Raw genomic sequence first — 18,428 nt, 5'->3', positions numbered from 1 at the left:
GCAGCCCCGAGCCGGGCGCGTTCCGATTGGCGCCGCGGCGGGCGGTTCTCTGCTATGATTGGCTGAAATTGAAGCGGGGGCGGAGTCTCGCCGTGGCCCCGCCCCCGGCGGGGTGGGCTGCGGCGCGGGGGAAGGAGACGCTGCCCTTCCGCGGCCATGGCGCGCGGCGCGGGGAGAGGGCGCCGAGCGGGGCCGCGCGCCCCCCCCACCGCGGTGAGTGGTGCCGCCCGCGCCCGCTCGCGGGGCCGGGCCCGCCGGGCCGCACCATCGTTAGGGAGGGGGGATGCAGGGGGGAGCGCGGAGCCGGGGACCCCCGGCTGAAGCCGGTCATGGGGGTGGAGAGCGCAGGGGGTGCGGGATCTCCGCGGGCGGGGGCGGCGGAGATGCCCCCGGGGTGAATGAGTGTAGGGGGCCGGGGATGCTGCCGGGGTGCGAGGCACCCGAGGGCGCAGGGGGGATGCTCGGGGGTGCGGGGGATGCCGGCGGTGCGGGAGCCCTCTCTGCAGGGCCCGGCGCGCTGCAGTGCAGGTGCGGGGGTCCCGTGGGGCGCTCCCCGCCGCACCGGTGGGTTCAACCCCCGGCGCTGGGTGCCCACGGCGGGCAGGGCTGGAGGGAAATGCCCGGACAGAGGGGCTGCTTCGGTACCTCGGTGCCTGTACTCCCCATCCCGGTGCGGTAACCTCAGGCTGCTTTCTGTGCCCAAAATCTCTTGCACTTCACTCTTCTCATCTCCGCTGTGGCCAGGACGTTGTGTTTAACCTTGCGGGGAGAGCCCATCGCCCGTGCCTGCTCTCTGCGGGCTCCCGCTGCCCGGAGAGCATTCCGTAAGGTGCTCCCGGGGCGCTGGGGCTAGGTGGGTGTCAGGCTTGGTCACACGGCTTTGGGGTCACACATCGGTGCCTTCTGTCGCGCTGTCCTTGACGGGAGCACATCCCTCCTGCTCAGCCCTGCCGGCAGAGCTCTGAGGGAACTCGAGCAGCGTTGAAATCTCCTGGGCAAACCCCCTTTGAGTCGTGGTTCTTGAGCAGGGCTGTGATGCACAGAAAACTGTGTGAAAGCAGAGTTTTGGCAGTGAAAACATGCCTGTGGTTATTTGGGATAATTGGGGGTTTTTTTGTATGGCGACTGCAAACAAAATCCCTCCAATGTGCAGCCAGTTGTGGTACGTGTAGAAATCTCTGGGAGCTGTCAAATCCGAGGGTGCTGCTGCTGTAGAGCAGTTGTGAATCTGCTCCTGAATTGCTGCTGTGGGTGAGATGATTTAGATTTGCTGCTCCGAGTGACCTGGCGTGTATTTTGTGTAGTGCAAGGAGGAGCAGGGCATGTGCTCCCCTCCCTCATCTGATTTTTCCCCTCTTCCCACAGGAGGAGGATTGCTGGATGAAGGCCAACCCCAGGACTCTGAGCCAGATGTCCGAGAAAAGTTGGATTCCTTTTTGAGCAGCTCACACAGCATCCACAAGTGCTCTTCCCCATAGTGGCCCCTGAAGGTGCCAAGATCCTTGTGCAGACATGGCATTTAGAAGGACAGAGGGAATGTCCATCATGCAGGCCTTGGCAATGACCGTGGCAGAGATCCCCGTGTTTGTTTACACGACATTTGGGCAGGTACAAGGAGCAGGAAAGGTTTTCCTGTCACATTCCTTGGGTTGGCTCTGTGGGGTTGTCTGTGTGAGATGGAGGCACAATGGGGTGGTGCTGGGGGACCTGGAAAGTTTGAGGGTTTGGAGGAATTGCTGGGAGAGTTCGGGGTGGTGAAAGAGAGTTGCTCAGAGTGGGCTTGGAGAGCAGAGAAAAGCACTTCCCACATCCCTCCCTGGGAGAACACCCAGGTTCAATCTTTCTCTTCATCAAAGGTGCTAAAAAAAGACTTGTCTTTTAAAGAAGAGTAATATGTTCCCCACTTGTAGTGATGCAGCACTTGGAGCAGTAAAGCTCAGCTTCACATCAGGGTTTCAGAGCTGAATTTGGGTAACCTGGACTGCATCTGTCCCAGGCTGTGTGCAGATTTTGCCATGTGTTTTGGTAATGAGGATTGAGATCAAGTTCTCCAGGTCCTGTCAAAGTGATGCTCCACAGTCTCTCTGCTGCTATGTGTTAGTTGTGCAGCAGGGGCCGTGTTTTGTGGGTGGGAGGCTAAGGCCAAGGTGTTTCATGTTTAAGACTGGTTGTTTTTTTGTTTAAAATAAAAGGGCAGTGGAATTGGTTTTTCATCGTTGCTCTTCCATTTCTTTTGTGTTTAAAGTCTGTCTTCTCTCAGCTGCGGCTCTCTCCAGGCCTGCGCAAGGTGCTGTTTGCCACAGCTCTGGGGACAGTGGCCTTGGCTCTTGCAGCTCACCAGCTGAAGCGCCGGCGCCGCCGAAAGAAGCAGATTGCTCCGGACAAGTGCGGCTTTAAACCAGGAGGGATCACAGTGCCCATCCTGCCAACCAGGAGGGTCTCCTCTGTGAAGAAAGGTTGGCCTTGCAAAAGGGGAGAAATCCCCAAGGAGGTTGTACAGGGAGAGGTGGGAAGGTGTGGGGAGAGGAAGGCAAAGCCATTTGTGTAGTGTTTGGATGTGGAATGAAGTGGGAATTCTGAAGTGCAGTGCTATGAACACAGGGTTTGGGGAGCAAAGGGAGAGACTGAGCTCACAGTCATTGGGGGAAAAAAGGTGTCCTGAGGTTTTCAGTGAGTTTTGCAGCTCACATCCCCTTTCCTGCAGGCAGCCTGTGGACCATTACAAGGCTGCCCAGCTAATAACGACCCAGGCATGCAGTGACCTGGTTCCACATTGATCTCGTGATGTCAGTGCAGGTCCTGTGCTCATCTCAGGGGAGGGGAGGGTGGCTGGGGCCAGGCTGGGGAGTTGGGAGTGTTCATCCAGCTCTGTGGTGACAGCCAGATCATGGGCAGCTTCCTCACCTGCTTGTGCTGATTTTAGGGATAAGACTGACCCAGGCCCTCAGCAAAACACTTTAGGGATTAAGCCTTTGGTGAAATGTGTGAAAATCGAGGGAACAGTGTCCATGCTCTGCCTGTCCTGAGGGAAGGTACAAGAGTTTTTCCTTGTTTCCACTTGCCTTTTGCTATCCATAAGCAGTGAATTCATTCCTCAGACTCAGATCCCTACTGACACCAGCATTCTTAGTCTCAGAGCAAAGCAGAGCAGACAGGAGATCTGTGGATTGTTTCTAGGTATTGTATGCTGCTTTGCCCGTTCACAGTCACACTGGACAGGGTGATATTCCCCTCCCTATTCCCTGCTGCAGTCACCTGGGCCTAAAATCCTGGTTTTGTGTGACCTTCCCAACTGCAGGATACTCCAGCAGGAGAGTCCAGAGCCCTGGCAGCAAGAGCAACGACACACTCAGCGGGATTTCCTCCATTGAGCCCAGCAAACATTCCAGTTCCTCCCACAGCCTTGCCTCGGTAAGGACCTTTTTGGCAGGGCTGGGAGAAGCAGGGCTGAGAGATGTGAGTGCACGTACCTGTCATGAGATCACCAAGTCCTTGGGCTGGTGCTGGCCCATGGAGAATGCCAAAGCCTCTGGAGCAGAGCAGATTGCAGTGTAATTGTAGGGCGGGTTCTGATATTAACCTTGCACTGAATGTCTGGAGTTTCCTGTGTGAAATCAGAGCAGCAATTTCCAGAGGCCAAGAACTTCAGGATACTTCACAGTTCTTTGGCTAAGGAGGAGCTGCAGGAGGGATTTCCTTGTGGGAAATGGCCATGATTCCTTGGAGCTCTCTGTGACCCCCAAAGAGTGAGTCTGGGTTGTTGCTGGGTCTCACAGCAATGGGGAGCTTGTTTGCTTCCCTCCACAGTGGGGGTTTGAGTGGCCCAGCAGCCCCTCCCTTCTGTGCTGGGACTGCTCACAGCTTGCTTTGTTCTTATAACCAAATTAACTACCAAAATCTGATATCTCTGTTCAGGAAACAGCTTGAGAGCACAGCTTAGTCGTTCTGCCTCCTCCAAAGCCAAAAGCAGTCTATGAGTACAGGTAATTCAGGCTTAACCAGGCAGGAGAGGCCATCAGGGCTTATATCCACCTTTTGTGAGACCAAAACCAGAAGCATTTGTGGCTTCAAGACCTGTTTCACATCCCCATTGCTCAGAGCCTCATGTTTTGTTGGAGCAGGGGTGGCACAGATGAACCTCTGTGAGTTGCTGCAAAGACCTCCCTTGGCATCCTCCAGGCTCAGAGGCTGCTTGGCAATGCTGGGGCAAGGAGAGGGGAAAATCACCCTTTTGAAGGGAGCTGTCGGGTACTAGCACCCCACAGGACATGCTGGTGTTGCTGTTTTTAGTACAGCTAAAGCACCAGAAGTTGCCAAAATCCGTGCTGGCCAAAGTGTGTCTCCAGCAGGCGGCAGTGCTGGCACAGCGCTGGGCACAGCACAGCATTCCCTGGGGAACTGGGATCTAATGGGATCTGTCAGTGAGCACCAAGCTGTGTCCAGCTCTGGCCTCTTTCCCCTCTGGCAGGACTCACATCCATGTAATTCCCCCATGGCTTCTCAGTTCACACAGATGCTGTTCAGTTTGGTATCACTGAAGTTCCGTTTTTCTTTAGATAGAAAGCAATCCACAAAGTCCTTTATCCACTGCTGGTGCCTGGGTGGGGATTTCCCCATGGAGGGGGCTTTGTTTCTGTACAGATATGCTGACCCTGTGCTTACAGTTTTCATATTACTTGATGGAAAAACAGCTCATCTTTTGCACAGCTGCAGGTTTTGTCTGTGCTCTCATTTGCTTCCTGGGCTCCTCTTTGCCATCCAGTAAGTAAATTGGCAGCAGTGAACCGATGATTTGCAGATCTGGATCTCAAGGTGATTTATTAACATTCCACAGGGATTGATCAATAGAGGCAGGGCAAGAATTCGTCTGTCAGCTGATTACTGTAGCTTTTTTTTTATAGTACCAGGCTCACATTTGGACATCTTTCTCAAAGCCACAGGAAAACACTGGTCACTGATAGTGTTGAATCCAGCACTTTATTAGGTCAGAGTTTAGAAGACATTGATGCCCTGGTGTGAAATTGGACAAAGCTGACACTGCTGTGTGGATTGTAGTTCTCAGGCCTCCCAGGAGAGGCTTTGGTTACAAAGAGTGAGGAATCCCCTTGCCCTCTGGGGATTCCTCAGCTCTATTTTTTCTGGGAAACTGTTCCTTTGTTTGGACTGTGGTTGCTTCCCTGCCACCCCCAGTATTTTCCATACAGACAGCTGGGGCTGACATGAGCTTTCCATGAAAATCCTGGTGCCTTTGTAGCAATTGCTTTGGAGCTTTCCTTGGCTGTTGCCCCCATCAGTGTTCTCCTTTTAGTGCTCATCAGTACATGAGAGCACAAGGGCAGACATGGGGAAGGAAAATGCCTTTTTGTTGAAGTTTATCTGGTGGTGGTGTTTGTGTGATCTTACCATCTCTAACCTTGGAGAGAATTCAAAAGGCATTTGGTGCCCTCTGCTCCCTTCCTGCAGATGGTAGCAGTCAACTCCTCAAGTCCAATACCCCCAGGGATGTGGGAGGCCCAGGCAATGGGAGATGCTGGAGCCATTGGTGATTCCAGTGCAGAAAGCCTCTATGTTCAAGGTAAGCAGGCACACGGGTAACATCGCCCTGGGAAGGTTGTTTATCACTGTGAGGGCAAGAAGAGGGTGAGAATTGACATAGAGCATCAGCAGCTCAATGTAGAGCTCTAAAAGAAAGTTCCTTTCCATTCTCAGCTTAAATTCAGTCACTTCTTAGTTATAAACATCCCATGTTCTCTTTAAAAAAAAAACATTTTTGTCGGTGAATAATTGGCTTTCAAAATGCTGGTTTGGAGCAACAGGCTCATCTTGTGCATTTCAGATTTTGGAAGTAACACAGAAAACATTTTGACTAATTTAGGGATGTTCCCCTTCTAATCCAAAATAAACCGTATTTAAAAGGGAAAGAAATAGAATATGTTTGTTGTATAAGTTGCAGAGGATTTCCCTCTTTGCTGGATTGTCTGAGTGAGCAAAGACTCATCCTGTACCTCTTTGTTCCTGAGTGCCTTGGGACTCTCATAGCTGGTATTTGGTTGCATTTCCAGGCATGGAGCTGTTTGAGGAGGCCCTGCAGAAATGGGAACAGGCACTGAGCATCAGGCAGAGGGACAATACTTGCACCAGCACCCCTGTGCCCTGGGACAGCAGGAAACAGCAAGAGAGCATGTCTGAGAACATTTCAGAGGTAGGTCCCCACTTTCCCCTTGCATTTGCCAGCTGGGGAGCATGCTGAAATGCCAGCCTGGATGCTAGAAGCAGTAAACAGTGGGAGGTTAAAAGGAGAGCAAATTAAGGGCAGAGTCAGTCCAGACTGTTTAAGAGCTGTCTGTATCTGCAGCTTCCTTATGCAATGAGAGTGGGTGTTTTTAATTTCTTTCTCTTTTTAATACGTCTCGCCCCCTCATTCCCCAGCTTTCCTACCCACCTTCCAGCCTTGTGTCACTCACTGTCACACGTGTCCTCCCGTGGCACAGCCTGTGGTGAGAAAAGGCTATGATGAATGCAGCAATGCTTTGGCTGGCAGTGTTGTCTCTAATTGTTAAATGCATTTGAAAGTGGAGATCTCGTTGGTCACTTCTGGGAGCTGGGTGGAGAGCAGAGCCCAGCTGTGTGTGTGTGAATGAGGGAAGCAGTGGTAACTCAGTAGGGGCTGAGTATGGCCCTGTTCCCTGCAGAGAGATGTGTCACTCACTCACCCTGCAGCTACAGAAACCACCGTTTTAGGACAGCCCCTTGCTGTCTGGGACTTGAGGAATTTGCAGAGGAGACCTGTGATATGAGAAGAATGAAACTAGAATGGCTCAGTGACAGCCACAAAGCTAAAAAAACCTGCTGGAACTCAGGACTGTGAAAGGAGCTGAACTTCCAGCTCTCCAGGAGTTCTCACTGGGAAAAAAGTGTTCCCAGCCTTTTGTAAACAGAGTCTGGTGTAGTAAGGATGTGGGACATTTGTCTTTTGTGCTGGATAATATTTATCCAAGTCAAATCTGGGTTCTGTTGTTGTTGGCTCTCCTTGAAGAGCCCTGTAGTGTTTCTAAAACTGCCTTTAAACCAGTTGATTCATTATGAAAATAGATTTTGTGCTTGTTAATGCTTCTGTCTTCTGGGTGAGATACTCATGCAAACGTAGGGGCGTGAAGGCAAGATGCTGTTTAAGTCTTATTTTCCCCACACCTTTTTTTTCCATCCTCCTGTGTTGCTTACAGCAAACATTGTTTATGCCCAGCACCTTAATCTAAATACTCTGTTATCCAGTTCTGGATATCTTGTTACATACAACACAGGTTTCCTGATGTGATTTTTCCTTGAAATTAGGCTAAAGTCACAAGGCAGGAGAATTAAGTGGTCTGTAACTCATTAAAATACCTGTTTTTCTGGATGGCATGCTAAAGTTCTTTAGTTCTTTCCTTTTTTAACAGAAAAACAAAATTGTGAAGCTGAAAAGCCAGAGGGTTTGAGTAGGCTGTGTAGAAGCTTCCCTCCCCGTGCATTATTAGCTGCATTGTAGGATTAATGACTCCTCTCTCTTTTTATTTTTAATCATTTAATCTGCAAACTGCAAATCCCATTTTTACTGAAAATTTCCTCCCATATTTGTGCTGTCCAATCTGTCTGTGCCTAGCTGGCTAACTAAAGGTGGCATTTATGTGTATTGCAGGAGGAGTCCCAGAAAAGGGAGTTTGCTGAGAAGTTGGAGTCCCTCTTGCACCGAGCCTACCACCTCCAGGAAGAGTTTGGCTCCTCACTTCCATCAGACAGTGTGCTGCTGGATCTGGGTAGGGCACCTGGCTGCAGTAAAACGCCAATTTCCTGTCTAGTTTTATGTCTTTTCTGTAATCCAGGCAATGGAGGAGTGACAAAGTGGGAGTGGGTGAGAGCACAGGAGCTAAGAGGAATGTTGGTCCATGAACTCCAACACATGTGGCTTCTCTCTCTCCTCCAGAGAAGACTTTAATGCTTCCATTGGCGGATGGATCGTTGCGGCTGCGGACGGATGACGAAGACAGCTCAGCTTCAGAGGATTCCTTCTTCTCTGCAGCAGAGGTGACTGAAGTGTCAGCTGTGTGACACAGCCCAGTGGCTTGGAGGGAAGGCACAAAGGCAGCAGAGACAAACACATCTGGAGAGAGGAAGATGATCAAACACAGAGCAACAACCCCAAGCTGGGGGTGGTTCATGATGGATTTTGGGAAAAGTTTTTTAATTAGGGGGATGATGCAGGCTCTTCCAACCAGCACTTCCATGTTGTCTTCCTATCTACTGTACAAAACATGCCATAACAGCTAGAAAAGTGCTATTATTTAACATAAGGTGGCTTGGTGGTGTAAATTTTAGGGGATATTGAGGTGTGTCAGAGCTGAGACAGCTTTTCGTGGTAAAAGAAATATCTTTGCATGACATAATTGTCACTGACAGACTTTGCTCACTGAAGATTCTCTGAAGAAGGTCCACTTTGCTTGTGTGCAGTCTTGTGTATTTGCAAATATTTAATGAGCTTGTTTTGTTCTTCCCATGTCTCTTGTTACCTCTTCAGCTCTTTGACTCTCTCCCCTTTGACGAAATGCCATTCCACCTGTCCAAGCCAGTGGCAGCATATGAAGAAGCTCTGCAGTTGGTGAAAGAGGGGAAGGTCGCGTGCCGGACGCTGAGGTGAAGAGCCAGCTGGAGCTGTGGGGCTTTGTGTCAAGGCTCCTTGGGGCACTGTGAACACATCATTTGCCTTTGAGCAGTCCCATAACCAGAATAACCCTTTGGGGTTGTAAAATCACAGCATCCTTCCTGCTAGTTTGGCCTTCCCAGGGAATGAACCCCAGATTTTAGGGACACACATGTTAAGAAAGAGTAATGGTCCCAGAAAATTAGTGATAGGAAGTGTGACTGTTCTGGGAGGCTGGCATAGTCCTGCACCAGCCTGGCAGAGGTGATCTGTTCCCCCAGGGAGCTGGGTAAAGGGAACGTGACTGTTCCTTTCTCCTATGCACAGACTGGGAATTTAGTTTTTTGTTTTTAGCAGACCATAGTTAGTAGGAACACCAACATCAGGAGAACTGGAATTCATGAAGTTCTTCCCTTTTCCCTTTAGGACAGAGCTCCTTGGCTGCTACAGTGACCAGGATTTCCTGGCAAAGCTACATTGTGTCAGACAGGCATTCCAGGTGAGAAGGGCTTCAGGCTCCTGGGTTTCCATGGCAGGTGGCTGCCAGCAGCATGTCCTGGAGAGTGCAGTTTTGTTTCCTAGATTCCAGTTTATTCAAGGTTAACAACACTGCTGTGTACAGCATTGCACTGTTTCATGTCCTGTAATATTTTCTCCCAGCTCAGAATTTGAGGATGTGTAGGTGCTCACAGGATGGTATCTGTGTTCCCTTCGCAGGAGCTGCTGGAGGATGAAAGCAATCAGCTGTTTTTTGGGGAGGTTGGGAAGCAGATGGTGATAGGACTGATGACAAAAGCTGAAAAGGTAGGCAGTTTGTATAACAAGTAAGCTGTGTCTTGAGCACAGGCATACTTGTTCCCCTATCCCACCCCGGAGTTTGTCCAGTGTATTGGAAGAAGAAAACTTCACCTGCATGCTGGTGACTGCTGTGATGTTGATGTCAGTTAAAATCTGGGTAGTCAGACTTCTGTTTTGTTTCTCTGCTCTCCCAGAATCCCAAAGCTTTCCTGGAAAGCTATGAGGAGATGCTGCGCTACGCCCTGAAGCAAGAGACCTGGCCAACCACTCAGCAGGAGCTGGAGGGAAGAGGGGTTGGTAAAGACATTGTCGTTACAGAGTTGTAGAGGAGTTGAAAGATAATTCTTGCCCAGAGAGGCTGTGGCATTCCCATCCCTGGAAGTGCTCCAGGCCAGGCTGGATGGGGCTTGAAGCAACCTGGTCTAGTGGAAGGTGTCCCTGCCCATGACAGGGGGTAGAACTGGATGGTTTTAAAGTCCCTTACAAGCCAAACCACTGTGATAGTATTATAATGCCTATGTAGGAATGGCCTAGGAGTGAAAGAGCTGCTGCTGAAGTATAATGACATTGACTTCAGCTTGTTACATTTTGTTGCTTCAAACCAAAAGAGACTGTCTGTCTCTCTTTTTAAAACCTGTTCCCTTTACAGACTGTTCTGCTCTCTGACAGGTGGTGTGCATGAGCTTCTTTGATATTGTGCTGGACTTCATCCTCATGGATGCTTTTGAGGACCTGGAGAACCCTCCCTCCTCCGTGCTGGCCGTGCTGCGCAACCGCTGGCTGTCCGACAGCTTCAAGGAGACGGTGCGTGAGACGGGGAGTGCTGGTGTGAGTGTGAGATCAGTGCCAAGGCCAGAAAAGAGCATAACCTCATCCTTCCCGGCTGGGCTGAATCCTCTCTTTATAAATGCCACGCTTTCCTGAAGCTCTAAACAACAGTCTTCTTGTGAATGGAAATTGTTTACAGGGAAGCTTTTCCTTATTTTGAAAGCATCTGGTTGGCAGCCAGACTTATGGCTGTAGGGGCTTTGATCAGTGATGCCATGGAGATGTTAAAAGATGACAGCACCTATTTTTGTGAATGAGAATAAGAGGGTCAAAATGCAGGGAAAAATATGTGTGGTGTTTAGCACATGGCTATTCATTCTGGCAGTACCTCAGCAGACACTGAAGCTCACATTGCAAAGCTTTCCTTTAGTCCTGCCCCCCAGCTGTATTTTTAAGACTGATTAGTTTCACAGACTGAGAATAAAATGGTACTTTGTAACAGCTGTCTGCTTACAGGGGATCGTGGGCTGTTGGGCAACTATGTCAGATCATATTAACAATCTTCCAAAACCCTTTGGCATCTCTGGAATGGATCTGAAGTGGCTAAATCTGCTTCCAGTTCACTTCAATTTTGTCATTTTAGAGTTGTTGGCACAAAAGGGCCACTGCTTTGATGTTTTGATGACAATGTGTTGTAAACTTCGGGTTTTTTCAAGCAATCCCAGTAACTAATGGTGCCTTTCTGTTAATTGTAGGCTCTAGCAACTGCCTGCTGGTCAGTTCTGAAAGCAAAAAGGAGGCTTCTGATGGTAAGCAAAATTAATCAAAAGGGAAAAAATCTAATGTATTTGCAGCTGAAAGGAGAACACATAGATCTTGACAAAGTGCAAAATCTTAGGTGGTAGAAGACTGAACAGAATCACATTCTTTGTGATGCTTTAGAGCCCTGAGGTCCTGTTGTCACTGCTCCAGTGCCATACCAGTATTTTACTGAATCAGTCTGAGTTTATTCTCCCTTTTTCTTACTGTGAAGTTTCAAAAGACAGCCTTGCCTGTCTGATGTTCCCTTTCCTTGCTCACAATACTGTAGGAATGGCCACAGACCCCAAGCAACAAGGGACTGCTCCTGAATTGTATTTTCCTTGCTGGCAGCAAAAAGAATGGCTCAGGCACTGCTCCACTCCCCGCTGCTGATGCTAATTAGCCATTACTTGATGAGTTTCACTTAAATCTGTGACTTCCTAAAGAATCACAGCAGATGAGTTAATGGAGCTGGGGAACAGGAAGCCACAACTTCATAACCCTGGTTCTGCCATGGAGTCTGTGGCCCCTGGCAAGTTTTCAGCTCAATCTCTCAGCCAGCTGCTATGATTGGGTTTGGCTTCTGAGATGGCACAGAGAGAAATGAGAGCACTGGAAGCTCTACTGGTGCTGTCATGCAGTAGCTCTGCCTCGGATATTTGCATGTCCTTTCCTGGCTTGGTCAGCAAATTATAAATAGAGGCTATAAAGGCTGGCTGGTGATAGCTTTTCATTTTCTTCTGTTCATTTTCCTCTTGAAATAGCAGTTTAGAAAAACATGAAGATGGAAAGCTCTAGTCATCCTTCAAGGGATCTGAAAGATAAAAGTAGTTTCATAGGAAAACTATGAAACTCCAAATAGCTCTTAATTTCAGTTACTGAAGCTTGGTCCTCTCTGGCAGGGAAGTTGGTGGCTGATACGGAATAAGCTGCTAATTCTGTCTGAGAATGAAGACCAGCTAATTCTGTCCTTCCCTGTGGCAGGTACCAGATGGCTTTATCTCTCATTTCTACTCCGTATCGGAGCATGTCAGTCCTGTTCTAGCCTTTGGTTTTCTGGGGCCCAAGCAGCAGCTGTCCGAAGTCTGCAGTTTCTTCAAGGTAAGGTGGCTTTTCTGTACCTCATCTGTGTGGAATTCCTGTCTGCTGGCTTAAAACTGCAGATGTGTGCCCTTGGTGGCTGTGGTACCATCAGGTGAAGGGGGTCTGACTGTAAACCTTCCTTTCTTTGCAGCACCAGATAGTCCAGTATCTGAAGGACATGTTTGACTTCGACAACGTGAGGTACACGACAGTACAGTTGCTGGCAGAGGACATTTTGCAGCTGTCGCGGCGGCGCAGCGAGATCCTCTTGGGATATCTGGGCACTGAGACCTCCCCAGAGATGAATGGCATGCTGCCTGGGGAAACCGAGCCACTGAAGGAGGAGCTCATCTGATGTCAGGGCAGGAAAACACTTTTGTACAAGGACCTTTTCCTCCCAGAGATGGATAAAACTACCTGCAAAGTGCAGCAGTGGCGGCAAGACTGTGTGAACACGCAGCAATCTGGTGGGACCTTCTGCTTTTTGTAGCCAGTAGTGTTTGCTGGGATGGATCCAGGACCACTTGCCAGCTTATGGTTTGAATTCCTTCTTTGTTCCACCTTCCTGTTCTTTTTTTATTATTATTACTTTCAATGTTTCATATATACCTTGTGTCCTGAACTGCCTGGGCCCAGATTTTTGCCCAATTCTCTTGAATAGGGCAATGTATGTACCTGTTTTGCCTGTGTTTTCTGGGAGGTAAATCCCTGATGTTTACGGTTGTGTGTGGGAACAGGAATATCATTAGTAAATTCTTGACTTGACCACTAGCTTCTCAAGGAGGCTTTGCTTGCTTTGGGATTTTCATTACTGTTCCTCTCTTCTGTGTTCCTACAGACATTAATTACTGCTGATTTTTACCTTAAGTGTGTTAACACATGCAATGTGACTAGCGAAGTTTTCTTTCCCGGGGAGGAAGAAATAGTTCTGTAAAGCACTGAAGTAAAATGCAGACTTTTGTAAGCAGTCTGAAGCTCTAGGGAAATTGGTCTGTTCCCTTGGTGTTGCTGCTCTTTGCAGACCAGATGACAGGCTCTGTGTCCTGGTCATCCTTGCTTAGGAGGTTGCTGAGGTCTGTGTTTGCCCCTAAGGCAGGTTAGTGTGAGGAGGAGGGGGGATTTGCATCCTGCCTTTGCTTGCACAAAGTCTTTGACATCCATCAAAGTGCCTTGCTGGATTTCAGAATGAGCCAGCAGCAGCTTTTGCTGGGTAGGAGGTGTGGGGTGTGTACAAGTAGAGGGAAAGGTTAAAAATATGGTGCCTATTGCTGTTATGCACAAGGTAGTGAGAGGTGTAGATGTTGGATGTGAGGTTATGCATGTGGTTAGTTGGAGAGCTGGGATCAAGCTTCTAGAGAGGAAATTGCTCTTTACAGTCTGTCAGTCCTAAGAAATACAGCATAGTTTGGGGTAATGATTAGATGTATGTGTGTATGACCTGGTAGTGCTTCTCAAATGCTGGTATCCTGACTGGCCAGCCAGCACCTGGAATCTGGCTGCTTTGGGATGTGAGTTGAGTTCGATACTCACGTAGGACAGCAGCAGTGGAGTGTGCTGGACTTACAGAATCATAAGAATCACAGAATCATAGAATATGCTGAGCTGGAAGGGACCCATCAGGACCATCGAGTTCAGCTCCTAGCTCTGCACAGCACACCCCAACAATCCCATGTTATGCTGAGAGCATTGTCCAAAGCTTTTGGACTCAGACAGGCTTGGTGCTGTGACCACTTCCCTGCGGAGCCTGTTCTAGTGCCTGACAACCCTCTGTGTAGAAAACCTTTTCCTGACATCCAACTTAAACCTCCCCTGACTCAGCTTCATGCCATTGACTAGAGGCAGTCCTGGCTTTTGTGTGAGGTTTGCAGTGATTTGGTTGAATCCTCTGTGAGTGCAATGCCACAGATAAAGCTTGAGATCCAGCCTGTGCCTTCTCCTGTTTCAGCCTACATATAGCTCCAAGTTCCACCCTGAGAATGAGGAGCTCTTCAGGACTTCCACAAAAACATGAGCTTCGCTGTTTTTGTTCCAGACTGATTAGTTATCTCTTGTGTCTGTTCTGGGTGAAAGACATAAGGCTTATCTGGACGTATTTTTGCAAGGGGGAAAAAAAAAGTAGAATCTGGAATTTCCATATGAGTGGAAAGTCAGTGCGTGGGCTTGGAGAATACAAATGCTTTCTTCCTCTTCAGACATCTAATGTGGATTCTGCTGGTAAAAGCAGGAAGGAAGTAAACAGAGAAAAAAAGTAAACAGGAGGACATAAAAGGAGCAGATAAATGTGCTGTGCCATGTGGTCTAGGGTGACCCTCTCTGAGCAGGGAGGTGGGACCAGATGACCCACTGTGGTCTCTTCCAGCCTGACCCATTCTGTGGTTCTGTGATTCCTTGAAATGCTCCTGAGATGTTTGCAGGGGGTGCATGTAGAGCACAGTAACATCTGGTGCTTTGTAAGCACATCAGACTGATGTGGCTTATCCTGGAAACCAGATTAATGCAATAAACAGGACAATGCTGAGGCAGAAATTAGGAGCAGCTGCCCCAAGTGAGGCTGCGTGGAATAAATTGTTATGTGAAGGATCTAAGAGATAGCAGTTGAAGACTAGGAAAGGTCTCTGAGGTGACTTGCTACTGGCAGTATGCAGGAAGAGAAGAAATGGAGGATATTGTATTAGCATGGCACACCTGCTACGTGTAAACTGTGATTTGAAAGTGTGGTATATTCTGAAAGCAAGTTACTTTGCCAAAAAAAATAATGTTGATAGTGCTTTGTGCTCTTGTATGGCCGGTTTAGAAGAAAGAGTCAGTTCAGCAGCTTTTGTATAGTGATTAAAAAGATGCTAAAATGTGAAGATAAATGTAATGAGATTGACTGTAATTCTAAACAATCAGTGCTGTTAAATTCTCATTTTTAGTGTTGTTTTATGTGTATTTATTTACTATTATGAGTGTCTTTTGGCCTCAGTGCTTGGGCAGTCTGCCTGTTTTGTGTACAGACAAGAACACTGGCTGCTGACTTTGGGCTTTTGTGTCCTTGCAGGAGAGGATACTGAAACAGGGTCCCCCTGAAGCAAACACTAACTTGCACTGTGGCTTTTTAAGCTGAGAAATTGTAAATTCCTAATCAATCAAATATAGAAAGACTGTTTTACTACAGCTTGATGCTTTTCCTTAGCCCTTATTGCAAGTAGGTTACACAGCCCTCCCAGTTAAGGTAAAGAGGAATCTGCCTCGGGAACATCCACAGCTTCTTGAAGGTCGAGTTCTCCTCCTTTGCCACCAGCAGTGACTTGGTCCTGCACCAGCCAAGGATGTTTGCCGAGACAAACTGGTTTTATCTTGACTGGGATGGATGTTAGACTTCTCTAAACCTCCCCCTCATTTCATTGCTGCTCTTTGTCCCAATCCCAGTGTAGCTCAAGAGGAAAGGCAGAAATGTTTTTGCAGCCTCTGAAGGGAACTGCAAGGATCAGCGGGTTCACAGGAGCTGTTCCCGTGGAACAAGCTCTCCCTGGCTTAAAGAGTGGTGTCAGTGACTGGCTGTGTTCAGCTGCTTGGGACGCAGCCCTCAGGCTGCTTCTACTGATCCCACCCAGAGCAGAGCCCGGCCCAAAACGTGACTCTCATATTCATCTGTATTGCAGGGTCGAGTGAGAAGGTATGATGGAACACCTGCCAGCCCTCTGGCTTCCTGAGATCCCTAGAAAATCCCTTCCCCAGCATATGGTGTTTAGCAAAGGAAGTTCTTCAGTATTAATAGCAGCTGAGATGTGTATTCAGGTAGAATCCCTGGAGATAAGACATTCGCCTTTTTTTTATGATGAACTCTTATTCTCAAGGGGTTAAATCATCCTGGGCTGACACTTGCAAGATTTTAACATTGATGGGGATTTAAAGTGGCTTAGCAGCTATGAAATAAAATCCCTCAGTAGTGTCTGATGCTTAAACAGAATTTAAAATATGCATGACTTTCATTTTTTACGTGGAGGTAGTAACAAGCTTCACCAGAGGTTAAAGTACATCCTCAGTACTTTAGTATGTAAGTAGAGACTATGCCAAATGGCTCTAGGAGGGTCTTTGTGATCTTTAAAGCACATTAATAAAAAAATCATGAGGAAAAATCTGCCTTGTATTTACAAGATCAGTGTGGCTTTGAAGAGCATGACTTGCGTTGTCTCATACAGGGAGGTGGGAAAGCAGGATTTTATTTATCCCTCTTCAGTAGAACATTCCTCTGCCATATCTGAAACTAATGAATGTAAACTTGTGCCTATTTTTTTCTTCATTTCCTAAAGGTGTAAAAATCTGTTCTTGTTTTGCTTCTATCTTTTTCTTTGCAGCTAATTTTTAAAAAAATATCTTTAATCTTAGGATGTGGGCATTACAAGTCAAATAAAACTTTCCTTCATGATTGTGGTTTTTGTTCCTAAATTTCCTGGCGAAATGTGCTAGAAACTCAGTCTTTGGTTTCTGATTTAGGTGACAGTTGTGGTGGCACCTCTGCTGCTAGTGATGGTGTCAAACAGGGCTTGCTGTTCCTAGAGCTAAAATGATGAACTTGAAAGGTTTAAATGTAAAGTTAAAGGGTGTGATTGCATGGGGAGTCTTCCTGGGTCTGCTGACAAGTCCACAGATGAAGCGGGCTATAAAATAAACAAAACAACTCCTTGTACTTTGAGCAGTGGTTGGAAAGTGTGGGGTTTACTTTTTCAGATTTTTCTGTGGTGGTTTGGCTGTGTTGGGGTGTGGTGTGACTAGGCTGTGATGAAGTGATAGCAGAAATCCCAGTGAGGAGCAGAACCTCTTAAACATTGTCCAAGTTCTTGTAGCACTTATCAGCTTCCCAAACTGGGTGAGAGAAACCCAGACTAAAGCCTGCGGGTTGGTATCAGAGCTGCCTATCTGCTGAGCAAGGCAAGACAATCATCTTCTTGCTCTTCTGAAACAACTACAGTGGATTTAAATACTTTCATTTTCAAACGATAGAGAAACCAGACTGAATCAGATAGGCTGTTTCTTCCACAGTGATTAAAATTTCATCCCTACGCTTAAAAATAAAAAAAGTAAAAACGAGCTTTTGTTAGCATTAATGCAAGCCTGTCATGAACTCTGATATATGCAAATAAAGTGTTCGTGGATAGGAAAATTTTTGTCTCACGCCACACCCTGATCATTAGTTGAGAGAGTTAAAAGGAGTTTATCTCAGTTTCCATGGAGTCAGACTCCACACTCATTACAGCTCCAGAGCAGCTTTGTGCTTTCTTGTGCTGAGGCACAGAGCAAAGGCTGCTCCGTGTATTGACACTTTTTTCTCCTGTTCAGGAAGGAGTGGGTGAATACAGCAATGAAGCCCACAATTTTCAGTACTTGTCATGGTACATAGATCAAATGTAATCCATTCTGCCAGCATAACTCTACATTCAATAGCTTGGAAAGGAGGAGATTTATTTAACTTGAATAATGAAAGCAGTAAATCACTCATGCTCCCTCATAGCAGTCTTCTGAGATGAACTGAGCTCCTGCAGTAAATATTTTCTCTTTCTTTCCAAATAATAAGACTTTAATGCTATTTTATTTCTCGAAATGCCAAGGAGAATGTCAGCTTTGAAGAACTTGGAAATTAATGGGACATAATCATAATTGAAGAAGGTATATTACAACTGCAAAAAAAGGAGTTTTCTTCCCTTTTTGAAATCTTAATTTACAGGATAGAAATCCTGGTCTGTGTGCTACCCTGACACAAATAAAAGGCAATCCTGTGCCTGTGTTGATCACTTCTTGCAGGGCTCTTGCATAGTTATTTTTCTATATGGTTTATTTTTTAATATTGAATCAACATTGCTTGTTTGGTCTGAAGGTGGATTTGCCTTCTGAAAGCTTTTCTGTGCAATGCTCCTCTGTGTTCTGCTTTTCCTCAGGCTGCCCAGGTAAGTCTTATTTCTGGAGTCACATATGGGAACATTCCTTTGGCTTGATTTTCAAAGTGGCTGATTTCAGCAGTTAAAGGTATTTAGGGGCAAAGAAAAGGTATCACCTGGACCAGGTGTTGCCTGGCCTTTGCAGAACCTTTAAAGGATGTACTTGCTTTTCTGCCAGGACTTAGGAAGAAATTCCTCCTTGTGAGGGGGTGAGGCCCTGGCACAGGTTGCCCAGAGAAGCTGTGGCTGCCACATCCCTGGAAATGTCCATGGCTAGGCTGGATGAGGCTTGGAGCAATCTGGGGTGGTGGAATGAGATGGGCTTTAAAGCCCCTTCTCACACAAACCATTCTGTGATTCGGTGACTTTATTCCAGGCTTTTATTT

General features: G+C 47.4%; 1 protein-coding gene across 2 annotated transcripts; it reads left to right on the top strand.

The window, feature by feature from the left end:
• The first annotated feature begins 94 nt into the window (after positions 1-94).
• MIGA2 (mitoguardin 2) lies at positions 95-16,535 on the top strand. 2 transcript variants are annotated; one of them, XM_085077067.1, is made up of 16 exons: positions 95-213; positions 1,366-1,608; positions 2,261-2,456; positions 3,299-3,411; positions 5,464-5,575; positions 6,063-6,202; positions 7,676-7,793; positions 7,961-8,061; positions 8,552-8,667; positions 9,101-9,173; positions 9,392-9,478; positions 9,667-9,765; positions 10,142-10,276; positions 10,996-11,049; positions 12,026-12,142; positions 12,276-16,535. In XM_085077067.1, exons 2-16 carry the CDS (start codon positions 1,513-1,515, stop codon positions 12,477-12,479), a joined length of 1,761 nt encoding a protein of 586 aa, XP_084933193.1. In that variant the 5' UTR covers positions 95-213; positions 1,366-1,512; the 3' UTR covers positions 12,480-16,535. The 2 variants fall into 2 exon arrangements, with proteins under 2 accessions (XP_084933193.1, XP_084933192.1); XM_085077066.1 differs by having other exon boundaries at positions 2,246-2,456.
• The last annotated feature ends 1,893 nt before the right edge of the window (positions 16,536-18,428 follow it).

The sequence above is a fragment of the Lichenostomus cassidix genome, chromosome 17 (genome assembly GCF_008360975.1).
Source record: "Lichenostomus cassidix isolate B80296 chromosome 17, HeHo_3.0, whole genome shotgun sequence".
Lineage (NCBI taxonomy): Eukaryota > Metazoa > Chordata > Aves > Passeriformes > Meliphagidae > Lichenostomus > Lichenostomus cassidix.
The sequence above is the reverse complement of the archived record's forward strand: the minus strand, read 5'-3'. Positions and strand labels throughout refer to the sequence as shown.